This window comes from Ochlerotatus camptorhynchus, unplaced genomic scaffold (genome assembly GCF_037179485.1).
Source record: "Ochlerotatus camptorhynchus isolate MF236.1 unplaced genomic scaffold, CSIRO-AGI_Acam_v1.1 ptg000222l, whole genome shotgun sequence".
Lineage (NCBI taxonomy): Eukaryota > Metazoa > Arthropoda > Insecta > Diptera > Culicidae > Ochlerotatus > Ochlerotatus camptorhynchus.
Window position 1 is genome coordinate 1,434,592 of NW_027040712.1, and position 18,799 is coordinate 1,453,390.

General features: G+C 39.5%; 1 protein-coding gene across 1 annotated transcript in view; it reads right to left on the minus strand.

Annotated features, from left to right (window-relative positions):
* Window positions 1–18,799, minus strand: part of Dpp10 (Dipeptidyl peptidase 10) — a 587,790-nt gene that overhangs the window by 429,405 nt on the left and 139,586 nt on the right. Inside the window, exon 2 of the mRNA XM_065225206.1 lies at window positions 13,528–14,489. Coding sequence (XP_065081278.1) covers window positions 13,528–13,557 — 30 coding nt within the window. The 5' untranslated portion in view covers window positions 13,558–14,489. The remainder of the gene's footprint in view (window positions 1–13,527; window positions 14,490–18,799) is intronic.

The following is an 18,799-nucleotide window of genomic DNA, read 5'->3' on the forward strand; positions in this document are numbered from 1 at the left end:
GCGAACGCTCACGAGCCGATTATTTGATCCGGGTCGTCAAAAAGAACGAACGAGCCACGGCGCTATGAAATTGAGCCGTGGCTCTCAAATGAACGTTCGCTTTCGGCGGCTCACTACGAAAATGACGCACGAACACGAATCACAAACAGCTCTAGCAAATTGAGCTGCCGAAACTTTGTTTTTCCAGAAAAATGTCACTATGTCCTGACATTGTATTCCCATATAATTTCAATGAAATTTACCAACTCTGGCGTAGTCACGGAGTGTGTAAGGAGGAACTTTATATAACTATAAATAAGCATCGCTTAATCTTTCACCGCTTGAAAAAATAGCTTTTTACCTTTCATTTGGCATCTGTTTGAAAAAAAAATCCACCGAGGGAACTCAGGCGATAAAGTAAAGAAAAAAACATATGTAGGGTAACTGGGTAGGGTAACTGATGGTTGGACCTATTTAGGCCGGTTTCAAACGACGTTAACATTCATGTCGTATTTTTATGAATTCAACATATAATTATAAAAATGCCTGATTAGGGGAAAGATCTACCTTTCTTGTTTCTAATAATAACATAAAAAGTTAAATATTATGAACCAATGATTTTATAAAACGTTTTTATTCAGCAAAGAATTATGATGTTGGTTGGACCTAAACTGATCTTGGTTGGACCTGAAAATGATGATGGTAGGACTTTTGCAAATGCATATATATTAGACTGATCAGTGCAAAATTTGAAATTTTCGCTCCACAGTGCTCAAACGGTCCCAAAATTTGAACTCATTTAGTGAAAAACTGACTTGACACAAACCATTTAAAGTTTATATGGGTGAAGCGCCATACTCCGTTGCGCATCCATGTTTCACTCCCGTGTTGAAGCGCCCAACGGAGAGCAACAACTCGCGTGGTCTTTCTTTTTTCATAAAATGAAAGACAGTGCAATTCCATTTCTACTGTATGGAAAAAGCTCTTTGATGAAACAGTTATCCTGAGGTTGGAACTGTGCTTGTCCGCACCAAGCAAACCTCGGATAATAAACTCATCAGAACAACTGCCCCGATTCAAATGATATTGGAATTTGAGGCCTTTGCATGGGAATTACTATGGAGAAACTATAATTTTGGTTCATATCGATCTCAAAATTCACCAGTTCACTCTACTTTAGAAAATGATAGCTGAGCTTGTTGAAAATTTTCTCAGCTACAACTTTGACCACTTTTAGGTCAAATGTAAGGAACAACAATTATTAATGATTCAAGTCACTGATGTCTTATGATTGTGCTCAATCAACTGTTCAGCAGGTAACATTGGTGTTTATGGCGCGTAGAATAGAGGATAAAAATCATGGCTACTTTGTCATACTGCAGAATACAGTGTTGCCCACAATACAGTTGCTTAATCTTGCCATAAGATTATCAATCTCTTAAACAATTAATAACTATTTAATTTGACGTTTGGCAGAAAAACGAGTTGTAGCTGATAAAAAATCCATATGAATAGTAATTGAATTTTTTAACAGTACAATATGTGAAAAGAATAGAAGACAATGAACAAAAAAATTTGTTTTCCCATAGTAATTTACATATAAACTTCAAATGGTTTGTGCCAAGTCAGTTTTTTATCAAATGAGTTTAAACTTTCGGAGGCTAATCAGGACCCGATTTAAAACCATTTGAACACTGTGGAGCGAAAATTTTAAAATTTTGCATCAGTCTAATATATATGCCCATAAATGTTCAAAAACTTTGTTTAGAGCTTATTGGTATCATGAAAAAACCCTTTTTATACAATTTTTATGAATTTGCTATTAAAAAAAAAATCAAGACATTTGAGTTTAACTTCGTTTTTAAAAAAAGTTCACTTTCCACGCATTAGCTATTCATCATGGCTCATTTTCTCGGAAATCATTTGGAAATTTTTTAACGTCAAACTATAGGTATTGTGGTCCCATTGAAAGCTACCGAATATTTTTGGAATCGGTCAACTGGTTCCGAAGATATGGCCGGAACAAGTTCCAGGGTATATGGAACATGGGCCTAATTTTGACATGGAAGGAATAAAACTTATCATGCGACACTTCACAATACTTCCAAATTCTATAACAAGATTAATAACAAAATTGAGTGCCTTGGACCACATTAGCCACTTCCGGGCATGTTCTGGGTGCTCCGGGGAATTTAGGCGCTTAAAATGACCGAATATCATTCTGGTGTTATAGTTCTTTTTCTCCTAGTTAAGCTTCAATTAGCAATTTTTAGTTTGTTAACATTTTATTCCAAGTTAATTCACACACAGAAAATGTATGAGAAGTGCTTAATGTAAATTCATATTAACAGATTCGGTGGTTACACTTTCAGCCAAACTGACGATGGAATTCCTCCTTTAAATTTACGCCCAACTAGTGAGGCAAGATCTTTAGCAGCTGCCAGAAGCAGCTGGTTCTCCAAATCAACACTCAACACTATTTCCCTTCCATATTTCTTGCCGTGGCTTCCCTTAATTTTTGCGTGAAGTTTCGTTTTCGGAACATGGTACCTTTTCTGTGCCTGATACGCGGTAAGTGATTTATTTCTTACTGAAAGAACAGCCTCTTGAAGATTTTCGACCCTATAACTCTTTTCTTTAGCCATTTCTTCAATCGAAGAAACTCATCACTCGGCCAAAACGAAACCGAATTTCAAATCAGCTGCGCTTGAAGGATGTAGACAAACCGAACCGCACCTAGCGGCCGTCTTAGGAAACACATAGGTCCAAGCATCATCATGCGTAGGTCCAGCCATGATCATATTTATCTATTCGAATTTCGTCAATTATTCAAACATTTTAGTGAAACCAATGGATAAATGGCGTACTTACGTGTTGTTTACACCTTAAAGCAGTATTTTACTGCATGAAAATAAAAATAATTTCAAAACCATTCCTTTTTTGTCTGTTTGAAAGTAAGGCATGATGACTAGCTAATGCGTGCAAAGTGAACTGATTTGAAAACACATTGAAACTCAATTGTTTCGCTGTTTTTTTTTTTTCAATAAAACACCCATGCGAATTAAAGAAAAAGAGTTTTTATATGATAGTAAAGTCACAGACAAACAGACGTAAACCTTCATTGTGTATCTTCGTTCACGCATTTAACGGTTGATTTGAATATTATCAGTTCCGCAAACTACTCTTCGCAGCGCTGGCATCGGATCACTTTGACGTTTCTATACATTCTTTAAAACTTTTATGCAATATTTTTTGCAAGTTAGCGAGCTTGTTTTCCGCGAGAAGCCCGAGAGATGTCGTTACTGAAGTCCAATGTTTTGAGATACTATGTTTTCAAGAAAAACCTTTTCAAAGAGTTACTTCTGTTTGTCTGTGGTAAAGTGATTTGAAAAAAAAAATAACGAGGATTGACTAAACTAGCGATTGAAAAAATAGTCCAACCATCATCAGTTTTTGGATAGGTCCAACCAGAATCAATTACCCTACAACCATTCCATAGCAAAACGATATAGTGGTTTTCAGAATTTCGTAAAAATTGGTAGTTTTGATCCTTATCGCAAAACATTAGAACCGTTTTTTTTGTCATTAGGGTGACCATTCTCATGGTTCCATTCCACTCGGCTGATTTATTTATTTACTATACAATACATCTTAAAACCAAGGTTACTGATACTCGCATCGTACGACTCAAAAGCGCTTACCGTCTCCGAACACGTTTGGAACAACGAAAGCAAAGCATGCATTCTGAACGAACCGAACGGTGTCATTAACGTGAGTCTCCGTGAGTGACCTGTGTGCGAAGAGTATTCGTGCTGCCTGTCATTCATTCTCGTTCTATTCTCATCGTTCTTTACGAACTGGTGTGATCGGATAAGGGTAGGCCTCAATGAACGTTCACGGCGAGTCAGTTTAATACTCGCTTCGAGTGCTACGAGTTTCCGATATGAGCATGACGAATCATGGAAATTTCAAAAGAAAGATAAGTGACGCTGACACCACTAGGGTTGATGTGTTCCTGGGTACGTTTCACATGGAAACAAAGCACAACCTTCCCCTATAATGGGATGGTTCCAATTTGCTTTGGGAGCCCCTGTGGAAGGCGTGCGGTCTGAAAATCTCCCGGAATACTCTGCCTCCGTTAGTTCACAGAGGCGTTGAAATAATGCGGCAAATTGTGTCCGCAAAATTTTGGCAGAAGGTGATTTGCCTAAAAGTTGATGAAGTTTTTTAGTTGTTACCGCGAGGATTACCGAAAAACTAATGGCCAGTCAAAGACACCACTCTGAAATTATCACCATTGAAAGGTAAGAAGTTCTCAATGACAAAAATCATTTGAAAAAAAATTCATCACTTTATCTTTGCTATCCAAAAGGCCTCCTCCATCAGAACTGGAGTCGCTTCCAGAGGTTTCATTGGATGGAAGTTAGCCATCGTGGGGCAAAGCGCTTCCATTGCAGCAATGGACGCAAAACGTGGTCAATACTCACATACTCATCACGAAACGTTTGCTTTCCAAAGTCGACGACGCATCGACCGAAAGAACTGCTGATGAAGAACAATGAGGAGGACCACACAATGGTTGCTGCTGAGTAAACAGACGATCGCGTGGTATACATCGAGAGTGGCTTGCTTTTGTCGACAGTCGAGTGAACACTCACTCGGCCGATTTCAAAGATCAAAAAATCAAATGAATGGTTATTATAATTACTTTTAAGGAAAAATATTATTATTTAAATTGTGATTTTGTATTGAAAACCATTGATTGTATTTGTTTTTTTTAGGGTTTTGATGGTTTGCAGATAGAAGCCGCAATATGTTTTTACCCTTTTTACAAAGAAGGGTATAGATATCACTTGAAAAACCGACTATCGATCCGAGGCCCCGAGGGCTGAGTGTCATATACCATTCGACTCAGCTCGACGAGATCGGAATATGTGTGTGTGTGTGTGTGTGTGTGTGTGTGTGTGTGTGTGTGTGTGTGTGTGTGTGTGTGTGTGTGTGTGTGTGTGTGTACGTGTGTATGTGTGTATGTGTGTGTGTATGTAACGAAATGAATGCGCTCACGTTTCTCAGCAACCGCTCAACCGATTTCGACAAACTCGGCGCCAAATGATAGGTCTTAGGGTCCCATTAAACGCTATTGAACGGTTTTGGAATCGGTGAACTGGTTCCGGAGATATGGCCGGAATAAAATCCGGTGAATATGGGCCTTCACGCTGGATTTAACGGAAAACGTATCAAAACCATCATGCGACACATCAAATTACTACAGAATTCAAAAATAAGATCAATGCAAGTCGTGTTAAGTGTTCCAGACCACATTGGACACACTTGGCCATGTTCCGGGTACCCCTGGGAAGTTGCTTGAATATAAATTGAATTAAAACCCATTAAATCACATTAAAATACGATGATAAGGTGATTGGTAGCCTCACCAAATAGACTACACCCGGATATATTCCGGGTACCCCCAGGCAGTGGCGTAGCGTCACTGGATGACACGGGGGTGGGGGGCTTGGACACTGATAATGACAATAAAATAAATAAACTTGAATAAGTAAGAAGGGTCTGATCACACCATAGGTGGATAAATTCGGGTTTTTTTTTATATATTTTTCCTTGTAAATTGAGACTTTTTTACACATTATATCACAAGATCGTCCAAAGAGAGATTTTTTGGAACTTTAACTAATAAAGCAATCAAAGGTCCCAGTGTTGAACTTCATCTTCTAAAATTGATATCAGACCTCTTAAAATTAAGCAAAATATAATTCAATAATAATGTCGGCCTAAATGCCCCTAATTCTGCATGCATGCATAAATTTAGCAATTGACTAAATATTCAATAGCGACCAAAAATATCCATTAGTACCGTCCCAATGACGCGTTCGTCTAGATAAAATTGATAAATAGCAGATTTTTAGCGATGGGCCCAATCTTAGATCTGAGGAGTATGTACAGCCCAAGGTTCGCACATTTTATACAAATACCAAATAACTTTGTTTTGACTTCGTGAATTTTTAAATCAATTCCTATGAATCTGAAATAAACAACTACAATTGAAATATAATGTTTTGATGTGTCCGGATTATCGTGGATACAGATCTTATATTGTACTACATTTCTTTTTCAATTCGTTTATTTACCGGAGCTTTACGAAGCCGATAATTCTACTTGAAAGCATTACAAATATCACATAAATCTACGTCTCTACTGATGGGACCGATTATTACTGACAATTCATTCGAGGTTTACATTGGTCAAGCTCTGAAATTGGGATTTTTTGTCTTATCAGAAAATTGTCGCAAGTCATTGTTGCGGTTCTGATTTCTGATACTGATCCAGATTCCAACCACGACGTGTAACCATGTTCCTTCTGGCCAGGCCTGAGTCAGTTTAGGCCAGTTTCATGTTAAATATTAACGTTGAGGTATTGTAAGGACTGTATTTGCCTGTAGATTATGTATGTATTATGTATTTATTGCTTTTTTCCTTAAATACTGCTTGTATTGATTTTCGCAACCGAATTCACTATTTCTTAAAAAGTGTCATTGGGCCACTTAAATGAGCTGGTTCGTTCAATTCAACACAAGGCTCTGAGCAGCTTACTGAAATGAACCGTTTTGCTCATCTCTACTTTTGGATGATGAGTGAAGGAAGAAGCTGCTGGAAATATATGTTTGTCATTAATCAACGCATCGCTCTCTGCTTTTGGATGACATTGCAATCATTGAACTTTTTAAACGGATGATCAATTTTAGTGACAGAGAAAACTGACTGTACGGTGGAAATCTGAAAGTCGAAACAAAAGCTGCCGCACATCCTCGGTTATGCTACATTCTATGGAGACGCATGGTTAATCTTTCGAGATTGAGGCTCTAAAATCCTAACAGCTGAGTACACTGAACGCAAACATCCGCAATACTTCGAATGATTATTGCATTGCTCGAGCCCTTCAACAATAGGCTTTCGAATTTCGGATGATTGCGTTATAGTTGAATTCGCCATAAGCTAATGAGCATTCATATGACTGTCAGCCAAACAAAGGATGATATTTATTTGAATATTGGCTGTAAAACATGCAGCGCTCAGAGAACAACAATTTATTATAAGATAACTTGCAAACGCTTTAAATAAGACTTATAATTCGATTTTTTACATTTCCATAATGAATAGCCATGAACAGCAATTTCTCCATGGATACAAAAATCGTTTGTTGGTAGAGGAAACTTCCTCCACCACGAAATTGACATTATTCGGTTTCCACGCTTTACCAATGTAAGTACCACCTCTGATAGCGATGGCTATGTTTCCACCTCGTTTGACAGTTCAGATCAGGAAATGACGTTCGATAGAATTATTTACATCATCGTTTTGGATGATTATGGACTGAAAAAATACCACACATTTAGAATAATTAATTTTACACGTGACGGAATCCATTTTTGACATAAATGATGAGACGTAAATAATCATTTCATGTAAAATTAAGCGCTCCAAGATTGGAAAAAAATCATTACTCCTCGAAAAGAACGATTGATTGAGCTGAATTTTGCGTCTGCTATTACTGAATTCTACGTCAAAATTGTATTCGTATATGTCAGTCTCAGAGCACCTAAATTTACCAGAATTTTTCTAAGGGTGCATAATAGGATGGGTCATAATGATCATTTTATCAGAAAAATGTATTTTTGGTTCTATTTGGAGTCCACATCACATCACCATATCGCATCCCGCTGGAGTACCGCACCTACATACCGTTTAATCAGCCAAATTCATCGATTTACCGTCTCAACGTACACTACGTGTGATCCGCCATAGTAACAATTAAAACTGTGTGTTTCTCTTGTGCCAGAAGTCAAGCCAAAGCTGATGAAATTATGTGCAATGGATTTTGCAAGTCGTCGTTCCATCTGAAATGCGTTCATCAGACCCCGGCTACTCGTGATAACATTGCAGCTTGTTCCCAACTATTTTGGATGTGCAAAGCTTGCACCAAAATGATGGCGAACGCTTCCTTTCGACAAGCAATTGCGTCCACCAATACTGCAATGCATGTTTGGTTGAAGATCAAAACAAGGTATTGAATGAACTGAGGAACGAGATCGCTCAAAACACTACCATAATCAACACAATTCTCGAACAATCAGCAACGCGTAACGAACAAACCCAGCGAACACCGATAACTTCTGGCAACGACACACGACAACAAACAGAGTCTACTGGGATGATACAAATAGAACCCGGGGTTACCATCCCACTTGTAACAGCTAAAAAGCAAAAGAAGTTTTGGCTGTACTTGTCCGGTTTCGACCCTTCAGCATCAGCAACTCAAATCGAAAAGCTCGCCAAGGATAATCTCGACACTGATGATGACATTGAAGTAACTAAGTTAGTTCCCAAAGGCAAAAATCTTAACGAACTTACTTTTGTTTCCTTCAAAGTCGAAATTGGTTTGCAGCTGCAGGAACAAGCCCTCTTTGGATCGACGTGGCAACAAGGAATAGTATTTCGTCCATTCGATTCCAAGCAATCATCGTCGGATCGGCCTATTTTTCGCTTCGGACCCACAACACAGTAGTTCACTGGGCGCCCTAGATATCGGTGCAGACTCACAGATGATCAGCTGTTCAACTGATATGGCAATAACCACAACAACATAGTCCCGAAACACAACCACTCCTTTACATCCAGACTCCACTGATAGACAGCAGCAATTCACTAACAATATAGATTGTACGTCCACGCTGTACTACCAGAATGTACGTGGGTTACGCACCAAAACAAACCAAGTACTGCAAGCACTATCCCAATCTGACTACGATGTGATAACTTTCACCGAAACCTGGCTCGGTGCTGATATTTCAAATTCTGAATTATCACACAACTATACAATCTATCGCTGTGATCGCAACACCACAACAAGCCAATTTCGACAAGATGGTGGTGTTTTGGTCGGCATCCGTAATGCATTGAACAGTGCCGCTGTTTCGATTGCTCGTACCGAGTGTCTGGAGCAAATAATCGTTCGGATCAAGCTGCCTACATTTGAACTCTTCGTCTGTTGTATTTATCTCCCTCCCAACAGCGACAATGCATTGTATGAACAGCACTGTTCATGTGTTCAAAGACTGATGGATCAAGCAGGTGATCGTGGTTTGGTTGTTGTTGTTGGTGACTACAATCTACCCTTCTTGAATTGGGACCATGATGATGAATTGCGATGTTTGCTACCTACAAATACGTCTTATGAGCAGGAGTTCACTGTGGTTGAATCGTTCATCGCTAATGGTCTGCATCAGTTGAATCATTATGGTATTGCGAATGGAAGGATACTAGATTTGGTTTTCTCTACTGATATCAATGTACTCGAGCTTGTGGAGCCTCCGTCGACGCTACTGCGTGTTGATGAACATCATAAGCCATTGGTGCTTGTGAGCAGTTTTGAGCTCAATGATTTCGGACGTTGGATGGGTGAATCTTCTAATTGGTTGCAGTGTCGACGAAGCGGTATCGATATTCTACGACAAGCTTTATGGAATCATCAGTGAAGTTGTGCCTCTAAAACAACGGATCGACACCCACAGGAAGAAACAACCATGGTGGAACAAAATGAACTGCAACGGCTGCGAAATCGTCTCCGCAGGGCAAGGAAGCGTTACTTTCGGTCTAGGAATGAACAGCATAAGGCTGAGCTGCGTGACTTAGAGAGCGAATATAACTCTTTGTATGCACAATGCTTTCGCTGCTACATTCATCGTACTGAAGCAAGTTTGAAACAGGACCCCCAACATTCTGGCAATATGTGAAGACCCGTAAGCGATCCAAAGGAATGCCTCGACATCTTCGTTACCAAGGTGAGGCAGCTGAATCTCCATCAGAATCTGCAAATCTGTTCTCGGCGTTCTTTCGAAGTGTGCAAAGTAATAACCAACCACCTTTGACTGAATCGTACCTGAGCAATTAGCCGCCCTACAACTTGAACGTGACCGTCTACAACTTCTCTCGGCAAGATGTTTTTGCTAAGCTGGTTTCTATCGACACTTCGAAAGGAGCAGGTCCAGATCGTCTATCACCTTTCTTCATCAATCGGTGTGCGGAGTCAATCGCTTTGACTGTGAGTCTACTCTTCAACAGATCTCTTTCGGAGGGCATATTTCCCAACAAATGGAAAACTGCAGCCATCACTCCCATTCATAAAAGTAGTAATGTTAATGACGTCGAAAATTATCGTGCAATTTCGATTTTGAGTTGCTTTCCTAAAGTCTTGGAGAGTCTTGTCCATGATTCTTTGTATCGTAACGTTCAACATGTGATATCAGAGAGTCAGCATGGATTTGTCAGGAAGCGGTCAACAACAACCAACCTGATGTGCTAAGTTTCTTCTCTTGTGGACAGCCTTGAAAAGCGACAACAGGTCGATGCAGTTTATGTCGACTTTTCTAAAGCATTCGACAAAGTGCCGCATGCACTGGCAGTGGAAAAACTCAAACGCATGGGATTCCCTCAGTGGCTTACTCAATGGATTGAATCGTACTTGTCTGAGCGTTGGGCTTTTGTACGCCTCGGTGGAACCTCATCTGAAACGTTCTCAATTACTTCCGGGGTTCCCCAAGGAATTCATTTGGGACCATTACTTTTCGTGCTGTTTGTTAACGATCTGTGCGGATTCATCAGATCACCGAAGTACATGTTCGCTGATGACCTGAAATTCTTCCGCCTGATAACCTCCATGGTCGATTGTTGCGCTCTTCAGATGGATATCGACTCGCTTCTTGAATGGTGCTCATTAAACGGAATGGAAGTGAATATTCGTAAATGTAACATCATCTCGTTCAACCGATCTAGGAAAACTGCCATTTTCGATTATAAGATGAACGCTTCAAGTGTCAACCGTGTGTCATCAATCAAGGATCTTGGATTAATACTCGACAGTAAGCTGAAATTCACCGAGCACATTGCAACAACCACCGCCAAAGCATATGCGATACTAAAGTTCATCAAGCGCAACACGCAGCAATTTGAGAATGTATACTGTCTAAAAACATAGTATTGTTCGCTAGTGCGTAGCGTACTGGAATATGGCGTTCTAGTATGGGCACCGTATCACGTCACGCTTTGCTTTCGCATTGAAAAGATTCAACGTAACTTTGTCCGCTACGCTCTACGACTGTTACCATGGAACGATCCGGTTGTTCTTCCGCCGTACTAGGATCGCTGTGCTTTAATTCGTCTTTCAACATTGGCTGATAGAAGGATTCTTCTGCAACGGCTGTTCATATTCGACATTCTGGACAACAATGTAGATTGTGCTGAACTTCTAGGGAAAATCCAGTTCAATGCACCGGCTAGGCAGACGCGACAAAATGACCTTCTCCGTATTCCTCAGCATCGTACAGTCTACGTTCAAAACAATCCACTGGATGTTTGCTGCCGTCGTTTCAACGAATCGCGTGAAGATTATGATTTTAATATTTCGAAAACCAGGAATAAAAATAGGATTAGTTCTTTAACTAGACATTAATAATTCTGTCTGTGCATTTTTATTATACGAAGTCAAGTAAATAAATAAATAAATAAATAAACAACTGCGCAAAATTTGGGGACGATTGATTGAAACCCGGTTTTCCGCATTGCGTTTGAAATTTGTATGGAAATTAGTATGGGAAAACCTACTTTTTTGCTTTTTTATTACTAGGGACCACAACTCTGAACAAACCACGCATCTAAATACGTTAAAGTATAGCCCAAGAAGTGCCTAATAACTTTGCTAAAGAATGTACGGTGCTAGAATGTATCTAAAAACAGTTATAGCTGTTCAAAGATCAATGGTTCGAACTAAATGCCGAAAATCCCTTTTTCTGCCAACACTGCCGGTGTACCAATGAAAGTCTGACTCCAAACTGAAATAGCTGCGGAGTTTCTTATCTTATCGATTTGGAATGATCAGATGAATTATTCAAAAACAATTTTTCAATATCATATGCATATTAAGAGATGGGAGGGCTAACTATACCCCCGCCCCTCACTCATTTAAATGGAAGGAAAGCTTCAAACTGCAATAAATCCGGTGTTTCTGATCAAAAACAAAAACATGTGCTCCATTTAATAGGCGTAGTTCGATAAGGGGGGGGAGGGGGGTTACTGTTTGCTTTCTGGTCCTCACTTAAAACAATGAAAGTAAAGATAAAGACTAACATAACTTCGGAGTTTCCCATCTCTCGAGTTGTTCGGATGGGTTATTAAAAACATTTGCTCAATCTCATAAGAGTAGTTGTAAAGCGAGTACCCCCAGTCCCTTGCTGTTGAACTAGGTCTCGAGTGGATTTCTTTATAAGTCAAAAATTAGCTACACCCCTCATTCACCCATATCGTTGACGACCATCAAGGAAGCAACTCGTTGTACCGCATGTACTTAATCTGTATCATTACTCCGCTCGTTTGCCGGTTTTTGCATGAAGCCGGTCGAAATTTCGAAAAGGAATCAGCACTGTTAGAAATGACATTTGACTTGGCAGCCCAACTGAAACGTAGCTCACTTAGAGATAGCCCAACAAGTGAAATTCGACTGTACCTGTGTTTGAGACGAAACTGGTGAAGACAGTTTTCGTTTTCTCCTGTTTTATGTTTTATTTTTGATGTTCGACTACTTCTGTGTTTTCTATATGCGGGTGGCCCTAATGGCAGTTTAATATTTCAAATAAAAGCTTAATATAGAAATTTAAAATTTTCCAACTGCTTATAATTCAAACAACATCTCCTCACTAACAAATGAACGGACAAGTGGATATTAAATATTTACACTACAACGTGATTTTTGAATAATTCATCTGAACATGCCAAATCAGTAGGATAAGAAACTCCAAAATTATTTCAGTTTGGAATCTGACTCCCATTGGTACACCGGCAGTGTTGGCAGAAAATGGGATTTTTGGTGTTTAATTCAAACCATAAATATTTGAATTGTTATAACTTTTTTTAGATACATTCTAGCACCGTAATTCTTTTGGCAAAGTTGTTAAGCACTTCCTCGACTACATTTGTGCTTACTTAGTTGCACTGGTCATGCTAAATTGTGGTATCTAGGGATACAAATGCAAAAAAGTATTCCCATACTAATTTACATAGAAATTTCAAACGTATTGCGGAAAGCCGAGTTACAACCAATCGTCCCTAAATTTTACACTGTTGTTTGAGACTCCAAATGGAACCAAAAAAGGGTTGTTCTCGATTGATGAGGTAAAGTTTGCGTTTTTTGGGAAGACAATCATTCTACAGTGAGCATTACGTAGTTCAACTATGGTACGTTCGCTTCTCGTATGAATGTTCATCCTGCATTTGAGTGGAGCATCATCTGATTATAAAACAACCGGTTGCAGCTATCATTCGAAAAAAGCGATTTCGATTTTTTTGATTTGAATGGTCACAGGTTTTCGTTTCAACAGAGGTTGGGCTAGAGCGATTTTTATTTTATTTTGATGATTCTATCAAAATCCGCTTAGGACCAAATCATAATATTGTCGTAGTCCCAATTCATAATAAACTTACCTCATCATCATAGTTGTCGGCCTCCGTCATTTTGTCGTCGGTGGTCGTAATCTTGCAGCAGTTACTCCTCGAACACCAGCCAACGGTGGTGAACTACTAACAACAAACGCGTGACGCACCGCTTCTTTCTTCCCTAAAAAACACGTTATTTTCCACTCACAAATGGAAAGCCTTAATTTGGTCACCGAATATTTTCCACTCTTCTATTTACATTTTCAGGCATCGGACGTAAAACCTAAACAGCACTCCCGTTTATATCGCACTAAACAGCCGCTTTTTGAAACCGCTCTTCCCGACGCACAAAAATCACGAGAAAAACGACGATCCAAAATTAGTTCCACACAGTCAATCAATCGCGAGTGCGGGTGCCCTTCGATGACCACTGAGTTAACTTTGCTGCTCACTCGGTGACCGGTCACCGTCGATTTCTTCGTCGTCTCTTGGCCTTGGTCGTTGTCGAACACGCGTCGATATCGAACTTAATGTGTTTGGCTATTAATATGGTTTTGTTTGTATTCTCCGCTGCTGGTCACTTTTCCGTCGCTCCCCAATGAGAGCGAGAGAGATGAACAGACGCTACCGTTCGGAGCAAACAAAAGCCAATTGATGGGGTAAGGAAAAACGCTTCCAGCTCCGGTGTCTTCTTGTTTCGATTCTGTTTTGCTTCCGTCGCTTTAACGAATTAGGGAGCTTTTGTTGAGGATGGTCAGAGCTGGAAAAGCAATCTCGAACTTCCTGCTTTTTGTCCGTTTTCACTTCCCGCCAAGTGTCGAGTTTCAAGTTCGCTTCAAATGTGATAAGAAGCTCCGTCGTGTCCGTTTTCGGAGGGGAGTGCCCAGATTTGTTTGCCACTTTCGATGGGATGTATCGTTTTATTGTGCTCTGGTCAGGGTTTGTGTGGAAACAGAGATCCACTATCTAGACTTGGGCGATATTAGACGACAGATGTTTTTCATCTGTAGCTGTAAAGGAAAATGAAAATAAATAACGGGGTTAATTATTTGGACTCTCAAATGCTCGTTCAGCTGTGTAATTAACGGGAAACTAGCCGCCAAAAAAATGTTTCATGACCGTTTAAATTTTTTTTTAACCGGTTCGATTTTACCCCAAGCAACATTTCTGGTCACATTCATTCTCAGCCTTATACACCTCTTTAAAACCATGGTAAAACCAAACTTGTAACTTGATGCGGGGTCATATATAGCCCTTACTCAAAATAGGCTGTCCAAAATCACTGTTTGAAGATAATCATATAGCAACATTGTTCAAAACTACTTCAGCTATTAAAAAAAAAACTATAATCTGGGATATTCATGAACACTTTGACGGCCTGGAAAAATAATAAATCATCATAAATTTGCAGATTTTTCTTAAAATAACGAGCAAATATGTTGTAGCAGTAAGATCAGAAAGATATATCAATATTGGAGACATAATCAGAATCGTGGTAATATAAGTTATCCAGATCATCTTGAAGATTCGATCTTGAAGTGCTACAGGTTCAAACGAGTATTATACGTGAACGCTCGCGAATCATAAAAACGCTGATTGTGACGCACTGAAAGCAAAATTGACAGGTTTTATGTGTCAAATACATATTTTCGAACCTCTTCATGTATCTGACAAGTTCAAAATATCATTATAGCATCCAATGATTCCATAAAATCGAAACACATTTTTTATAGCGAAGTGAGTGGAAGTAACCCTGGTTGTGAACTCTCCCAAATTGGCATACCGTACTCGACTACGGGAAGGATGATTTGCTTGTAGACAGTAAGCTTGTTTTTCAGGGACAGGGTTCCTGTTGATGAGCGAATACAGGGATCTCATCAGGATGATGCATTTGGTTTTTGTTTTGTCAACGTGTTCCCGGAAAAGTAGCCTGCTGTCGAGTGTAAGGCCGAGGTAGACTACCTCTTTGGACCATTCCACCACTGTGCCGTTCAAGTTGATCTTATTATTCTCAAACGGAACAAGTCTGGGAGATTTGGAATGAGGCAAAATGATGACCTGGGTCTTTGCCACGTCTATGTGGATCTACCAGCTGTTGAAATAATCAGACAGGATATCCAGTCCTCTCTGAAGTTTGCCAGTCAGAGCTCCGATGATCCTACCCTTATAGATGATGGATGTGTCATCTGCAAACAGGAACTACGATCCACCATCAGAGAGAGCCGGTATATCGGAGGTTTACAGGTTGAATAAGGATGGGTCCGAGGATGCTTCCTTGTGGAACACCCGCACCCGAATTAGAGGCCATTCAGAGAGACTTGGAATGTCCTGTCCGAGAGATAGTTTTTTATGATCTTCACAAGGAAGATTGGAAGACCGTATTGCTGCAATTTGTAGATCTGGTCATCGTACCATACATTATCGATCGCTTTTTCAACGTCCAAGAATGCCATGGCAGATGTTTTGGATACAGACTTGTTTCGTCTGAGAATGTTTGTCACCCGAGTCAGTTGTTGAACAGTCGAGCGATCTTTACGGATGCCAAACTGTTCTTCGAGCAGAAAGTTGATTTCATCGGCAGATGCTAGGAACCGGTGGTAGACTGCCCTTTCAAACAACTTAGATAACGGTAACTTAAAGGAGAGGACGGATCCTACCCAGGTTTCCAGATGGGGATGACCTTAGCTTACTTCCAGCACGAAGGGAAGTAGCCAAGTCTAAGGCACTGATTTTAAATCATATAGTTGGTTGAAGAATCTGGAACTCAAGTGTTTGAGTTCTAGATTCAGAATTTGGTCGAAACATGGGGCCTTCATGTTTTTAGATGATTTGATATAGGCCAATAGCTCGTCAGCCATAATCTCGGATTCCACAAGAAAATTGTTGGGAATTTGATGTAGTTTGGCTGAATTTTAAGCAACTGCAGTATGAACTTGCAATGTTCAGTCCGAGATTATTAAAATTAAAAAATAGGTATAGTAGTAAGGCTGTACATGTTAGTAGAAATGTGTAAACTGTCAATCAAACATGTTATTAGGTTAGTAGACAATTTGAATTTTATACAAAACAAGTGAGCTGAATCGCATGCAAGCCAGTGGATGCAACAACTAAAGGATAACGGCCGAATAGGAGAGTAGACCAGCAGACGAAGTGAACCAAAATCCAAAGATGGTGATAACAAACCCCTCCCCCCCCCCCCCCAACCCAACAAGCATCAACAAAGAAGCTACAATGGGGTCCAAGCGAATAAGGAGGAGCGCCATTGCTCATAAAGTTACGCATAAAATCCAACTAAATCTAGCTTACTACTAATGCATAGAAGATTAGTACGGCTTTTATAATACCTCCCACTACCCTTACAGGGCCTTTTGTATTAACCTATTAATTCGACGGTAAGTCGCCATTTTGTCTGGTCAGGGGCTCCAGCCGTAGTAGACTTCGGTTTGCTACGTCTATCTTTTTTTTTATATTAATTTATTTGTACAGGCTCAATCGAATAAACTTTACAGAGCCGAGTTATCATTTGCATTATACATGATTAATGTCTTAAATCTAGAGTTAAAGGAATTGAACCGATTACTCGCGGTCGTCTCGAGGTTAGTGGAGATTTACAATTTTTTGGATGGGAAAAGGGAGAAGGAGGTTTGAAATATGATTTATTATACAAATATTTAATTAATCCTAAAACATGAACTTATTTCTATTCATCTTGAAAACAAACATTAAAAAAAAACTACACGCACAATACACAAACTAAACACAAGGTTAATCAAAAAATTCATTGTAGGCGATTTGTTGATCGTAAATATCGCCTTGCATAGCGCCCACCTTAGCAAGTGAGTCCGCCTTCTCATTGCCCGGAATCGAGCAATGAGATGGGACCCATGCAAAGGTGATGACAAATGATCTTAAAGATAAAGCACTCAGAAGCTCTCGTATTTTCATGAGAAAATACGAGGAGTGCTTTACCGGCCTCATGGATCGAATAGCCTCGACAGAACTGAGACTATCCGTAAAAATAAAATAGTGATCTGGTGCAAGTGAGGCGATCGTTTCTAGCGTAAAGTGTATTGCCGCCAGTTTAGCAACATATACGGAACAAGGAGCTTGAAACATTCGAGAGGCGCTATGAAATTCGTTAAAAATACCAAAACCAGCGGACGACTCTATTAGTGATCCATCTGTGAAGAACGATCTTGCGGAATCAACTTGGCCAAACTTTGCAGCGTAAATTGACGGAACAATCATGGAACGATGATGTTCTGGGATTCCACGAATCTCCCGCGTCATAGATAAATCAAAACTAACTGAATTGCCGAAGTCGGAGAAGCAATACTACGTCTATCTGTAAAGGACCATTTCCAACATCTGGTTCTCGAACCGTATAAGAGCATTTCCCTCTTGACACGGTCACTCCGGTATCTTCATGGGCCGTGCCAATCTCCGTCAACGAGGGTGGATGCCTGAAAGACTAACACAGCCATACACGATCGACAATCCTCGCAAACCATTGCATCGTGCGGTTTAATGATCATTCGCCTTTTTTGTGGCACCGCCCTATTGGTTATCGTATATGTATAGTGTTTATAGTACTACATATCTTTCATTATTGACTTTACATCATTTAATATTATTTTAAATTACATTTTATTATGCTTAATTCTTAATGTTAGCTGTTATGAGCGGCTCCAGGGAAGCATAGTGCCAGCTTGAAAAGAAATCTGAATCGTTCATTATCTGTTTTGTAAAAATCTTGTGTTTATTGTATCTTGTTACATGGCATTATACGCATTTTCCATATTACATTACATTTAAATGAGTATTAACCCGGTTACACACATTTCAGGTCATCCAGGTCTTAAATAAGATGGGATCCGTTCCTTTTATCAACAGTTGTGATATTACATCATATGCTGAAAATATATGAATTATCCCGTATTTCTGTTGTTAATTAAATACCAGGTGAGGGCTTAATCATGTTTTGCCGTGGATTGTTTTGGTTTTGAGATGCTCGATAACCTTAGAGGTATCGGTTTTGCTTAATGAGCAGAATATCATGGGTTTAATCCCAAGCTCTCCCACAACATAACACAACACAAACATATCAAGTATCATTCTAGCTAAAAATATTTATTTGCATAATATAACCGGGAAATTTCAGGGTTATATCTTCCTTATTGGGAGCTGAGGAGACATAGAGCTGCATCATATTCTATGTAAAATAATTATTATTTTCATTGCGGAATACCAGTTTTATTTTATCCATATAAATGTATTTTCATTATTACGTATTTTAATGTTCTGATATATTTCATTTCTC